Below are 15,147 nucleotides of genomic sequence, written 5' to 3' on the forward strand. Positions count from 1 at the left end.
AAGCATGCCCACAACTTCCTAACTTGTACATCTTTGGAGTGTGGGAGGAAACCGGAACACCCCAAGGAAACCCACGCAGACACGGGGAGAACGTACAAACTGCTTACAGACAGTGGCCGGATTTTAACCCGGGTTGCTGGCGCTGTAAAGTGTTACACTAACCGCTACACTACCATGCCTGCCCTTTCCTACCATGTATTTCCTACCAAAGTGGATGACCTCGCATTGACCAACATTTACTCATTCTGCCAGACCCTTGCCCCCTCACTTAACCTATCAATATCTCTCTCCAGTCTCTCCACATCCTCTGCACAATTTGCTTTTCCACTCTATTTAGCATTATCAGCAAACTTAGATACGCTACACTCGATCCCCTCTTCCAAATCGTTAATGTATATCATGAACAGTTGCTACATCCCTGAGACATTGTGCCAAAGGTGGGCACCTAAGGCAGGGTTAGTGATAGTCAACCTTTCCAAAAGACCCTTCGAGAAGGATAATCTGGAGACTATCCTGAAGGAATGGTAGAATCTTTGCTGCTGAGCTCTCTGGCAGAGGCCTAGATAGCAAGAAGACCAGTGCTGGATTAAGGCTTACAAGCCACATTCTCCTGTTGGAAAATCACAAAAGTGATATGGGTCAGTCATAGGATATCTTCTGATCTCACTGAATGACCTCGGTACATATGCATTCACATGCACAGAAGCTTGCTCTACAGTTTCTGAAAGGTGATGTTCATTATTGACTGGATTTGGGAATAACTTTAATTGCATAAGTGTGTTGGGCTATCTAAGAAGAATTCTAAACCATCATCTTAAAATGAGACCATGGACATCTGGAAGCAAAACTGAGTATCATTATTGCATGCTCTGGACTTCCTTATTGGGATTTTCTCCATTGTTTTCCTTGAGGAATTGTAAGAAGCAGCTTGCAGTAACAATGGAATATCTGCTAGCAATGTGGGAAGCAAGATTCTTTTCCTATTACGTCCCAAGTGTTGGTTCCTGAGTGTTCTTCCTTTTGGAATCCAAGTCTGCAGTACAGATCCAATTGTGCACCTGATTGGCGTTGGCCTTCAGAGGGCTCTGCTCTGATGTTACGAGCTCTGAAGGTGATCATGGTGCAGATTGAATCACAACGCTCCCTCATCTTTATTCTAAAGACACATGCACTCCATGCACTAAATCCTGAAAATGACTTTTTTTTAGAAAAGAAAATGGGCTGTGATAGAAAAGCTAAAAGCTAAGGATGCCTGAAGGAAACCAGGGACAGTTGGTAGCATTAAAGTATATCCAAGTATATGCAAAGCAGCAATCACCCAAATTAGTGGCCTTCTCTGACCCTGGCTCCAATATTGTGTGTACTTTGCCCAGAATGACAACACATCGCAAAGTAACATTTTAATTGGACACGTGTTCTGAGGGCTACAATTTAATGAGATAACCACACTATTAGCTCTCGATCAGATTTCTGAGTGTTCCAGTTAGATCACAACTTGATTACTGCATCCAGTTCTGATTATTAAACATATGGAAGCTACTATCCTCTCACTTCTCCTCCTCTTTCTCTTCCTCTTCTTAACCTCTAAGCTTTCTCTCACCATCCTGCCCTCTCTTTTGCTACCTCCCTGCTGCTTTCTTCACCTATCACTCTTCCTATCAACTTCTCTTTTTCTCTCAACTATCAATTGTCTTGCTCTCTTCCTCTTCCAAATGGTCACGTTGGCTCAGTGACCACATTGTTCTGAATTAGAAGACAGCAAGATTTAAACAGCATGCAGTGACACACGGTGGTACTGAGGGAGGTGCAGTCCTTTCATTGGGATGTTAAACCAAAGCTCTTCTTGTCTGTTCTGGTGGCTTCTGAAGACCTCATCTCAATACTGAAGAAAACAAAATGTGTTCTCCTAGGCTGAAGGCCGTCTTGACAACATAAACCAGAACTGTCAAAGGAGCACATTGGCTCATACTGCTTGATATTCATGAGAATCTGGTGCATGTGACTTGAATGGTGACGCATCACTAAATAACATTTCTGTTGGGTACGGAACAAGCTGTGTGGATGGCATTAAGCTTCAGATCAACCATGGCCTGAATGAATGACCGACTGGTGAGAGGGGGTGAACAACCTACCCACATGCAGCATGTTGAGGTTCCGTGAAAATCCAACAGAGCAGTGCACAAATGCAGGGTTTTTTTCTTAACAGCAACCTGACCCAGAGTCGCTGACCGGGTTTGTCGTGAAAAGCCCCAATCAATCAGGTGTCCCGAAGCATTATTACAGTCCGTCTGAAGTCATTCCTGAGGCAGATGGACGAACTGCTTTGCATATCGCTTGTGAACGTGAAGACAACTACAAGGTAATTACAATGTATAATGGCATTGCCTGACAAACAAGTCCTTGGTCATAGTTGATGGCATGTGTAACAACATTTTATAACAGACTGGAGATGCAAGAGACTGCAGATGCTGGAATCTGGAGCAAAAAATAAACTGCTGGCAGAATTCAGCAGGTCAAGCAGCATCTGTGGAGGCAAAGGGTTGGTCAACTTTTTGAGTCAAGATCCTGCATCAGGGCTGAATACAAAATGTCAACAATCCCTTTGGCTCCACAAATGCTGCTTGACCCACTGAGTTCCTCCACTAACTGAGGTTCCAATAAATGCTTAAGATGATTTTTACATTGATATTTGTGTGTTAGAGGGGCAGTACATTGACAGGTTTGTGGCTCGATGGGTTTTTAGCTGAAGTGGTTGTGTCTGAGTGTGTTTTCACACTGACTGATTATGGACGATCCTCTGCCTGAAGTCCATTACCCCACTCCTCGCGTATTCTCCAGTCTCCTAAATGTTCAAAAATCCACCAGTCTCAGCCTTGAGTAACAGTCAACAACTGAGTAACCATTTATAACCCTCTGGTCAAAGATATTTCCCCTACTCTCAGTTCCCACTGCTTAAAGAAATTTCCCTTGCTCCCAGTTCTATGTAGCTGACCCTTTTACCCTGAATCTATGCCCTGGTTCTAAACCCATCAGTGAAACAGAAGCCTCTTCGTTTGATCCACTCAACCCCTTTCAGAAAACTGTACATCTCGCCTAAAATCATCTCTTGTTCTTTATAACTCAGTCACACTTTGCAGAATGTACCCGTTGCCCCACATATTACGCTGCATGGATTCCAAGGTAAATATACTTCCTTTTACTATTGAAATTGGACAGGGTAATTCAAAGGTGGTCTTACCCTAGCCCTGTACAATCTCAAGAAGGTTTCCTTCTATACATTAACTCACTTGTAATAAAGGCCAATAACATGCCATTACTTTCTGTGACTCGTGACACAGTACTCCAAGCTTCTTCTCTATACCAGCGTACCTGATTTGTGCTCACTGTTTCTGAATTGATGGTGTGTGTGTTGATGGTTTGTGTGTCAAAAGCTTGTTGCTGGCGTAGGTTTCAACAGTTCTTTATTTCAAAATATACTTCATTCATAAAATTCTAAAATATATAAATACAGAACTTTCAAGTCAAGATTTTCGTAACAAGTAACATTATACCATGACTTAACCTTAACCCATCGTAAGTTTTCATCCATTTGCAAATTTAAATAGTTCATGGTGTCTTAACACAAATATTGACTAAATTGAGCTGTGGCCCTTTTCCATAGAGCCCCTACAGTATTTTTAAAAACAATAACTATTTATTTATTTGCAATGCTTTCAACAATTTTTAGATTAAAATGCAATCCTTGCTGTCCAGGATGCACTCCAGCTGCTGTGATATCCACTGGACAGCCTCCATCAAGCCACAGGAACTGTTTGGTCTTCAATCGATTAAGTGTTGATGCTTTGTGGGTTGATAAGTTTGTGCCTCATACTTTTGTGTGCTGATGCTTTGCCCAGTTTCGCAGTGGTGTTTCTGTGGTTTATTTGTCAATGTTTGTACATCAAGGTTTGCACTGCAATGGTTTGTGCATCAGTAGGATCATAGAGACATACGATACAGAAACAGGCCCTTCGGCCCATTGAGTCCATGCTAACCATCGACCACCCATATACACTAATCTTAAATTAATTCCATTTTTGTTATTCTCCTTACATTCCCACCAACTCCCGCCATATTCTACCACTCACCAATTAACCTAGCAGCCTTGCATGACTTTGAGATGTAGAAGGAAACCGGAGCACCCGGGGGAAACCCACGTGGTCACAGAGAGAACATGCAAACTCCACCCAGACAGCACCGGAGGTCAGGTTTGAACCCAGTCCACTGGTACCGTGAGCCCCTAAGTTTGTGTTGATAGTTTGCTTGTAAATGATTTGTGTTCCAGTGGTTTCTTTGTCACTATTTGGAATGCCATCAGTTCTCACAGGCTGTTTATTAACAATGATCATGTTACTTCCTTAGCATGCTCACCAGGTTGTTCAGCATCTTCTGAAGCACAAGGCAAATCCCAATTTATTATGGAGTGGTCATTCGCCCCTTTCCTTGGCCATCGCCAGTGGAAATGACCTGGTTTGTATTTCCTTTGAATGCTTTGTAATTATCCATTTGTGATCTGCCATCTGGTTAAAGTGCTGGTGGAGAACCTTTCCCCATCTATGTCCCCACCATCCCACCAATATAAGATGTCCACCTCTGACAAAGACCCTCCCGGAAGGCAGGCTTGGTGTAACACCATCCTAGTCAGTTACCAACGCTGCCATTTGAATATGACCACAGGAGCAAGAAACTGGAGCCTTAACTGTGCTTCAGTGCTGTAGTCTGCAATGGATTTGGAAAATGCCCCCTTCCCTTCATTTGCTTTTTCTAATTGTGGGTGGGAAGGATTGACTCTTTGGGGGATTGTTCTAATTTCAAGTTCCTGCAGAACTTTCTTCTTAGACAGTTCCTCAGGAACGAGGATGACTTGTTTCTACTTGGGTTCTGTAGGTTCTCAGATGGCTAATGAGTTTGCTGATGCTGGATAATTTGTGAGGTGATGCAGAGCCTTGGTGTGCTCCCTATACACAGACTTGAGGATTCCTTGTCTTTGATACATGGATTCAATACCATCTGAAATGCTCCTTCTCCACATGGATTAGTTATGGGCCAAAGGTACCCAGGAATCAGTGGGAATGTTGTATTTTTTTTCAAGGAGCACATCCTTGATTCTTCATACCTGTCAACCAGGAATCTTTTCCCAGATGGAATAGAGTTGTCCATTTCACGAGTCTGCTGTCGGGCATGAGAAGGTCTTGGCCTGCCCAACAGAGACAACAGTGTAACAGCTCTCAATACCGGGGATATCGACCTAGGAGAGGACACTGGCATTGATCCGCTTATCCTTCAAGTGGATTTGGGAATCCTGCAGAATAGTAAGTTGCCAGCAGGTGATGCCAGTGTACTGTGTATCTGTACACAGTGTGTTATTCCCCTCTGTTGGCAGAAGTCAGTACTGCAGCTGGTAGGGTATTGGGCTGAGAAAATAGGTGTGCTTAGAAAATGACAGTATAGGAACGGGAGCTCGTTTTACATGGAAACAGTAGTGATGTTCAAAAGGAACTGGCAAAAATATTGAACAGGATTTCAGTGCTATAGGGAGAAGAACAGGGAAATGGAACAAATTAGATAGTCCTTTGGAAGGCTTGGGAAAGAGCACATCAAGCAGTGGCCTCTTCCTGTGCTACCTGATTCTCTACAGCCCTGATAGTTAACCAGTTACCACTTATGAAGAGAGAAGCATAATTAATGATTCAGGTAAACAATCTCTCGCCAGAAATGGGAAACGTTAGAGATAAAAGTTTTAGGATATAGGGAAGGGGAGGAGGAAACAAAAGAAAGCTCTGAGGTGGAGTGGAAGGGAGAAGAGATTGGTACACCAGGCTATGTTTCCATAAAGTTGACCATGAGATCCTGAGCCCGAGCTGGTACTTTCACAACTCCCAACTGCTAAATCATTATAGTATAGTCAACCTGGTTTACTTAGAGCAAGCTTGCACAAACAGCAAAGAGAAACCTGACTGGGTTAACTGTTTTAGGGATAAATGTTTAGAAAAATTATGTCTTATAACTCAAATTCAAGCAACCTTCCAGATATCAGGCCAGCTTCCTTAATTTTTACAGGATACAAATCATTTGGGCTCATTCATTCTCCCAAGTTGTTCTCAGTCACAATCAGACACCCTCTGCACCAGAACACTGAAGACAGCTCTCACCCCAGAGTTGCCAAAAAGTTGTGCACCGTTTTGCAGACCACCTGTGCTCTGTCCGTAACCGCGATCTGCATCTCCCCATTGCCAGTCACTTCAACTCCCCCTCCCACACTATCACAGATATGTCAGTCTTTGGCCTCCTCCACTGCCAGGAGAATTCCAAGCACCATCTGGAGGAACAGCACCTCAGTTTCCGTCTTGGAACCTTGCAGCCTAACGGTATGAACGTTGAATTCTCCCACTTTAAGTAATCCCCACACCCACCACCCGCCCAACCATGCCTCTTCTTTTCTTCCCTTTCCTGGCCTTTCTCTCTTTTTTTCTATCCCCCTTTTATCTCTCCTTACCTTTGACCCATCCCCTGGTGGATCTGCTCTCCCCACCTCCCCTGCACCTACCTATCACTATTTCTTACCTGCATCTACCTATCACTACCTTATGCCCACCCCACCTACCCTCTTTTGTCCACCTATCACTGCTCTGCTTTTATATATTGGGCTTCCTCTTCTCCTATCTTCAGTCCTGAAGAAGGGTCCTGACCCGAAATGTTGATTGCCTGCTTTTCTCCACGAATGCTGCCTGGCCTGCTGATTTCTTCCAGCATCATCGTGTTTTTCATCAGTTATGTACACTGTTAAACAGCAGATATTTAATGACCTTAGAATTCTCTCTCTCTCTCTCCTGTAAACGTACCCAGGCAGTGGATGAGCTGTTGGCTAATGGGGCTGACCCAAACCTGCCACTTACTCACGGCTTGGGAAGCGCGCTGAGTGTGGCGCTGAGCACCAAGTACGAGGACAAGAGAAGCCTGCAGGGTAGAGTGGCATTGGTAAGTGTCGGGCAAATCGGCTGTTCTGGTCGGGCGGGTGGGAATACTGTAACACTGACAAGCCCCTCCTCAGGTGCAGATAAACCCCCAACAGAGAGCGCCACCCAGTGAGGGTAGGTGGAAGTGAGGGGTCTCAGTAGCCTCCTTCCTTCACTTTAACTTGGTCAGTACCAAAGGGAGATTTCCTGTGTTTTTTATTAATCTTCAGTATAAACTGCGAATAGCTGCCAACGCTCTAGCAATGGAATATATTCTTACGTACTGCTGTTCAGAAACTGTCATTTAGCATACAAAGAAACTTATGATCAGGTAGAGACCTGCAATATAACCATGTAATATTCTGTAATGTCACACTGTGGTCTAGTTTCTGTAATATATGATTCTAGAGTGTCCAATTCTGCAGTGTAGTAAGTCAAAAATAAGTGGTTTAACATGCTGATATCTCTTCTTTAGATTCACAAGTGTAACATTGATAATTATGCAACACAGAAACAGGCCCTTTGGCCCACCATATCCATACTGACCATCAAGTAACCATCTGAACTATTCCCACTTTCCAACACTAAGGTTAACACTAGTGTAATACTGAGATATAATAGATAACATTGTGTATGGTTCTGCGGTGTAGCACTGAGAGATAGTCAATATAATTGTGGTATGGTTCTGTTGTGTAACATTGATGTAGCCTAGTTGCATCAATGTTCCACAAATCAAGGTAGGACTTTCACAGTGAACGGTAGAGCCCTAGAACAGAGGGACCTTCGAGTTCAAGTACATGGTTCCCTGAAAGTGAAGTCACAGGTAGACAGGGTGGTGAAGAAGGCATTTGGCATGCTGGCCTTCATAAGTCAGGGCGCTGAGTATTGAAGTTGGGAGGTTATGGTGCGGTTATACAAGACACTGGTGAGGCCACACTTGGAGCTTTGCGTTCAGTTTTTGGTCATCCTGCTATAGGAAAGATGCTACTAAACTGGAAAGAGTGCAGAAAAGATTTACAAGGATGTTGCCAAGACTCAAGGGACTGAGTTATAGCAAGAAGTTGGACAGGCTAGGACTTAGGTGATCTTATAGAGTTGTATAAAATCATGAGGGGCATGGATAGGTGAATACAGTCAGTGTTTTTCCCAGGGTTGGAGAATCTAGAATCCAGAAGGCATAGGTTTAAGGTGAGAGGGGAAAGATTTAATAGGAACTTAAGGGGCAATTTTTTTACACAGAGGGTGGTGTGTATATGGAATGAGCTGCCAGAGAAAGTGGTTGAGGCAGGTACAATAAGAAGAAAGACAGTTGGACAGGTACATGGGTAGGAAAGGTTTCAAAGGTAATGGGCCAAACTCAGACAAATGGGACTTGCTTGGATGGGCATCTTGGTCGACATGGACCAGTTGGGCCGAAGGTCCTGTTTCCTTGCTGTGTAACCCTGTGACTCTATCCTGTCTTGCTATTCTTGAATATTTTAATACAGTGACCTCCTCCTAGACAGAGGTGAGAAGATCTGCGCAGAGCCCCAGGCTCAGCGACACACCGTGGCCCATTTGCTGACCTCAGCTGAGTATGCTAACTCCAAGTGTGGTGGTATCCTGAATCTCTGCAGAGTCTGAAGGTTGGATAAGGTTACAGCTGGGCTTTCTATGCTGCTTTCTGCGGGCGAATAGCTTGCACGTTTATAATGGTGCTGTCTGTGAGAGGAGACAGAGATTAGGTGCATCCTATATCTATTTGACTTCCATTCCTCTTCTCCATAGGTCACCAAGTTAATTGCAGCCGGGGCCAATATCTTGATGCCCATCACAATTCAACACAAGGGCAACAAAGCTGTGGGAACTGCTCTGGATTACGCCCACTACAAATATTACCAGGTACCTACATCACCCTCCCTGGTTAAAGCAGCTCTTTCGCAGCCCACTTGCTTCACCAAACTCTCTGCAGTGTGTAAACCTGACAGGATCAGAAGTTTGTGGATTCAAATCCCACAGTGGAATTACGAGCACAAAATGTAGAGCCAACAGTCTGGTGCTGATAGACCATTACACCTGAGCACTTCCACCTAAAACAGCAGTCATCTCCAAAGCCCTGGACAACACCTGTCCCTCAAACAACATCCTTAATAAACAGATAATCGGACAAGTAAGACAGTCTGTTTGTTGGAGCTTGGCTGGAGAGTTTCCTACATTATATGTCTTGTAATGTTAACTGTTAGTAGGATTAGTGTGTAAGTGACTAGTTAACATGTCTGTTAACCAGTCGCTTACACACATGTTTAGAAGTAGATTAACATGTCTGTTAGTAGTACTGTTGTCTTGTAGTTTTGTAAACTGCCTTAATTAGTCTCTGCCCAGATGTCAGATAATTCCAGCTTTCTCCATTAGATACTTTTGTTCCTGATTTGCAGCATCTTGTTTTCACATTAGTCAGTCAGACAGCAAAAGACTTGGATGCACTGTGAAGGTGGATTTTTCTGTCCAGTTTAAGTTTACAGTGTGCCTTGCAGCTTCATCGACCCTGGTTCGACCCTGACCTCTGACGCCGTCTGAGTGGAGTTTGCATGTTCTCTCCCTGAGGGCATGTGTTCCACCTGGGTGCTTCAGTTTCCTCCCATGTCCCAAAGAGTTGCTGTCAGATTCATTGGCTGCTATAGATTTCCTTGGTGTAGTTGAGTGGTAGGAGAATTGGTGGCATGTTAGTGGGCATAACTGAGAGAGTGGGTTGCAGAGAAATAAATGGGAGAAATGGGATTGATGGGGTGGCTCTGTGAGCCAGCACAGACTAGATGGGCTGAATAGCCTTCTATGTCACAATGAAAAATGAGATCATGAGAAACTGAGCAGAATACTTCCAGGGTCATCAATTTTCTGTACTCGTTTTCCCATCATTTATTACTCCAAGGGAATCCACCATTGCCAACTTCTTGAAAAGTGAATGCTCCACACAGATAGAAAGCTAGATGGAGGGTTGGCAGATGGAATTTAATCCTGACAGTTGTGAGGTGATGGGAAGTCAAACAGGGGTGGGACATGTACAGTGGTCGGCTGCTCAGGAATGTTGACGTGCATAGCTCCCTGAAAGTGGCAACACTGGTTGATAGGGTGGTGAAGAAGGCACATGGCATGTTTGCCTTTGTAGGTTGGGGCATGGGATATAAAGGTTGGAATGTTGTGTTACAACTTTACAACACACCGGTTAGACCTCCTTTGGAGTATTGTGTGCCATTCCTGTCGCCACACTACAGGAAGGATGTGATTGTGCTCAAGAGAGTGCAGAGGAGATTCACCAGGCTGTTGCCTGGATTAGAGGACTTCAGTTGTAGCGTGAGATTGGATAGGCTGGGCTTGTTTTCCTTGGAGCGAAGTGGGCTGAGGGGTAACTTGATGGAGCTATGTAACTTTGTAACAGGCATAGATGGGGTAAAAAGTCAGGATCTCTTTTCCATGATAGGGGTATCAAAAACAAGAAGGCATAGGTTTAAGGTGAGAGGAGGGAGTTTTGAGGGAATTTAAGGAGAAAGTCTTTTTACACAGAGAGTGGTTGATATTTGGAATGCCAGAAGAAGTGGTGGGGTCAAATATGATGATTATGTTTAAGGGACATTTAGACAGACACTTAAATAGGCAAGGCATGGAAGGATATGGTCCTAATGCGGGCAAATGGGGTTAGTTTTCAGCATGGAAGTGGTGGGCCAAAGGGCCTGTTTCTGTGCTGTACAACTCGATGACTATGACTCGTATCTCCTCTTATTCCACCTACTCTCTAATCAGATTGTCCTTCAGTTCCTTTCTCCCCAATGTGCTTATCCACGTTCTCCCTACCCTCCAACTAAGATAAGATAAAATAAGACCTTTATTAGTCACATGTACATTGAAACACACAGTGAAATACATCTTTTGCATAGTGATTTTGGGGGGCAGCCCACAAGTGTCGCCACGCTTCAGGCACCAACATAGTATGCCCATAACTTCCTAACCCGTACGTCTTTGGAATGTGGGAGGAAACCGGAGCACCCGGAGGAAACCCACACAGACACAGGGAGAATGTACAAACACCTTACAGACAGTGGCCAAATTTGAACCCGGGTCGCTGGCGCTGTAAAGCATTATGCTAACCACTATGCTACCGTGCCTGCCACTATTGTTATTGATGGTCTTTGATCTATGGCCTCTCATTTAAAGCGCCTCCCGTAACAGAAATATTTTTTCTATGCCTTTCCTATAGAATCTTTCCCTTATTTTTAATGACTCCTCATAAGTAACCATTATTAACATCTGTCTTTTAGAGTCATAGGGTCATACAGCATGGAAACAGACCCTTCAACCCACTGAGTCCGCATTGACCATCAAGCATCCATTTTTGCACTACTCGCATTTTGTTCTCCTCACATTCCCATCAACTCTCCCTAAGCTCTACCAGTCGCTTACGCACTAGGGCATTTTACAGTGGCCAATTAACAGGAAACCCATGTGGTCACAGACAACAAGCAAACTCCACACAGACAGTGCCAGTGGTCAGGACTGGAGATGTGAGGCAGTGGTTCTACTAACTGAGCTACACTACTGTGCCACTTCATTTGAATAATTAATGGAGGGGGTTATGGGGAGAGTCATGGAGACATACAGCACGGAAACAGGCCCTTTGGCCCAACTGGTCCATGCTGACTAAGACACCCATCTAAGCTAGTCCAATTTGCCCGTGTTTTTACCCATGTCCCTCTAAGCCTTTCCTAACCATGTACCTGTCCAAGTACCTTTCAAATGCTGTTAATGTACCTGCTTCAACCACTTCCTCTGGTAGCTCATTCCATATACTGACCACTCTCTGGGTGAAAAAGTTGCCCCTCTGGGTGAAGAGGTAGTAACAAGGGGCATGAGAGTGCATGTACTCTCTTTGAATACTCTGAAAGTTACCCTTTAGCCGTTCTTCAGCTACTAGCTGTCATATTAACCCTTACAAAATTTGCAAGGTTAGAACCTGTCTATACAGCCATAGAGTATAACTTTCCAATATCAACCATAGTGATTTGAGACACGAGGTTGGAGATGGATTTTGGGGCCCACTCTTACTCAACTCTATCGGGTTCTACCTTGGTGTTGAAGCCTTGTTAAATGTGCACTGCAGGAAATCCTAGGAACACAGTGCATCCATTATCTTGTCAGCTTAAGTGGTGCATTAATCAAATGCGGGCTGTTTTGTGACCAGAGGCATATAACATTCTGTTGTTGGAAATGTGGGTATCTCAAGCCGGTCATGTGGGACCTCAAGATAGTGCATCCATGACAGAAATGCAAGTACTCCTTAATTGCCTTTCTCCCATACCTTTTAGAACTCAGGATGTCCCAAAGTGCTTTCCAGTTGATGTCTTTTTTTTTGAAGAGTAGCTACTTTTTTAATGCAGTAAAATATGTTAGAATATTTATGCATAGCAAATTCCCACAAACATCATGATAATATAATGAAACTCCAATAAAATGCTGTTTGACTGTTTGGAATTCCTGATGGTTCAGCATCTGGCTCACCAGGTAATGTTTGCTGTGTTCCCTTTCCATTCACCGAACCACAGTTTCTACACTCCCTTCCCACTCACTGGGGCTCCGGTTCCTGCACTCCATTTAAACTTACCTGATTAACCAGAAAATTTATTATAATACCGCCTAACACCAAAAAAGTGAATTAAAAGTGTGTTGGGGTATTAATAAAATCAATAGATAAGAAAATCTGGTTCAGTACCAGATTCCCAAACGTGCCAGATTATTGGAGTTTTACTGTAATGGGTGAAAGATGTTTTTAATTGTATAAAAACACACAAAAAAGCTGGAAACTTTCAGCAGGTCAGGCAGCATCTGAGAAAAGAGAAACAAAGTTAATGTTTCAGGTTGAAGATTCTTCATCAGAACTGACGTGAATTTTAAGCAGAATGTTTGTAATAATTTAGGATAAATAGTTAAGGATAAATATTGGCCAAAACACTGGGAAGAACTTCCACAATCTTTATCAAATAGTCCAGTAAGGTCAGAAAGAGCCTTGGTTTAAAACCACATTAGAAAGATAGCATCACTGATCGTTCAAAAATTCCCCAGTAGTGCAGTGTTGTGTTGGCCTAAATTATGTACTCAACCCACACACCTGACTTTGAGGTGTTACCACTGAGGTACAGTTGACATCAAACTGTCTGCTTTCACTGGCCCCACCCCCCTGGGCAGTTGATCCTGCATCTTCACCTCCCTTGGTGTAAACCGTTCCAACATAAACGACCTGGTCCTTTGCTTGGCTTGAGTCCTTGTCCTCTGTGGATTGCAGGGGGGATTCCAGACAGGTGCTGGATGATCAGTGACAGACAGCTGCCAGAAAGCCCAAGCACGTGGGAGCTGGTGGAGTGCAGCCTGCTTCGCTTCACCGCTCAGCTTGCAGACAGAGTGGCCAGCTGAGGTAAGGTAATGCAGAATGAGCAGTCACTGATTACATGGTGCTGTGGGGTGAGACTGGAACCTGGAAGCAGCCTACACTGTCCTGCTCCAGACCACTTGATGCCAGAAGACAAGGGTACATTAAGTCCAGTTGGGTGAAATTACACATCCTGATCTTCTTGTATGCAGGATAAGAGAATCGCACAGACACCTTACCATGCCCTCTTGCCTGAAGAGCGAGAGATCTATAATGCCCGGCGCTTCCTTCTCAACTTCTTGGGCGAGCCATTCCGAACGGCCTCCATTGGCAGGGAACGAAGACGGTTGGACCCCATCATCCAGCAGAACATCCAATGTAAGGAGCAGGCTGGCCAAAGCTTGGCCTCTCACACTTCAGCTTTGTTCCCCTCACCTGGGCTTCCCACCGGGGAGTCTCAGCTGCCATCAACAATGGGCAGGGCTGGGAGTCCTGAGAAGCAAACCTTGGGGTCTGACTCTGGTGGGAAGGTCATGACTACGGCTCTCTGACCCTATACTCGATGGAGTTCAGAAGGATTAGCAGGGATCTCACTGAAACCTACCTGATACTGAAAGGCCTGGATAGAGTGGACGTGGAGAGGATATTTCCATTAGTAGGAGAGTCTAGGACCAGAGGGCACAGTTGCAGAATAAATGGATGTCCCTTTAGACTTGAAGTGGAGGAGGAATTTCTTCAGTCAGAAGGTGATGAATCTGGAATTTATTACCACGGAGTGCTGTGGAGGCCAAGTCATTGGGTGTGTTTATGGCAGAGGTTGATAGATTCTTGATTGGGAAGGGGGTTAAGGGGAGAAGGTAGGAGAATGGGATTAAGAAAAGAAAAATCAGCCATGATTGAATGGTGGAGCAGACTTGATGGGCCCAATGGCCTAATTCTGCTCCTATATCCTTTGGTCTTAAACACCAAAGATTGTGACTCTGCTATACAGTACTCATTCGAAGACTGCAGGTAGGGGTGGAATTTATTCCAGGCGAAGGGAAAAAGTTGGGTTCTGGTAAAGAAATCGCATTTTTCCCCATCCTATCACAGTTCACTGCTTGATGAGACGGATGTAAATAAACTCTGGGCTGGTATTTGGGTTGAACTTCTGAAAGCTGTTGCAACAGACAATCTGCGGGAGGAACTCAGCAGGTTGACCAGCTTGGTGAGGAGGTAGCGGAGGTGGGGGGTGCGAAGGAATTGTCGATGTTTCAGGTTGAAACCCTGCATCAGGACTGAGGGGAGAGGGGAGGTGGCCAGTATAAAGAAATGAGGGTGAGGAGTGAGTGGTGATATAGGAGCCCAAGGTGATTGGTGGTTGGAGGAGCGATGAAAGATGACTGGCAGATTGAGCTAGGTAGGGGAGGGACGGAGTTGGTGATGGAGGCAGGTTGACTGCTGCTTATAGTTACAGGGTTGCACAGCAGGGAAAGCGGCCCTTCAGCCCATTCAGTCTGCACTGACCCATTTTTACAAAACCCCCTTTTATTCTCCCAACGTTCCCATCAGCTCTCCCCAGATTCCACCTCTCACCAACACACCAGGGATAATTCACAGTGGCCAATCAACCTACAAAAAAAGCGCACGTCATTGCGATGTGGGAGGGAACTCACACTTATGGTAGAAGATAGCTTGGCATGAATGTGAGCCTGCCCTTCCGAGACTGGGCATCAGAACTCATGCATTCTTTTGAATTTCGAGACGTGGTTTAGATCC

At 44.6% G+C, this 15,147-nt stretch overlaps 1 protein-coding gene across 1 annotated transcript in view; it reads left to right on the forward strand.

Annotated features, from left to right (window-relative positions):
- ankmy1 (ankyrin repeat and MYND domain containing 1) overlaps window positions 1-15,147 on the forward strand; it is a 76,425-nt gene that overhangs the window by 35,886 nt on the left and 25,392 nt on the right. Inside the window, exons 9-13 of the mRNA XM_052018581.1 lie at window positions 2,207-2,359; window positions 4,402-4,509; window positions 6,886-7,017; window positions 8,763-8,876; window positions 13,602-13,767. Coding sequence (XP_051874541.1) covers window positions 2,207-2,359; window positions 4,402-4,509; window positions 6,886-7,017; window positions 8,763-8,876; window positions 13,602-13,767 — 673 coding nt within the window. The remainder of the gene's footprint in view (window positions 1-2,206; window positions 2,360-4,401; window positions 4,510-6,885; window positions 7,018-8,762; window positions 8,877-13,601; window positions 13,768-15,147) is intronic.

Source organism: Pristis pectinata, chromosome 6, assembly GCF_009764475.1.
Source record: "Pristis pectinata isolate sPriPec2 chromosome 6, sPriPec2.1.pri, whole genome shotgun sequence".
NCBI lineage: Eukaryota > Metazoa > Chordata > Chondrichthyes > Rhinopristiformes > Pristidae > Pristis > Pristis pectinata.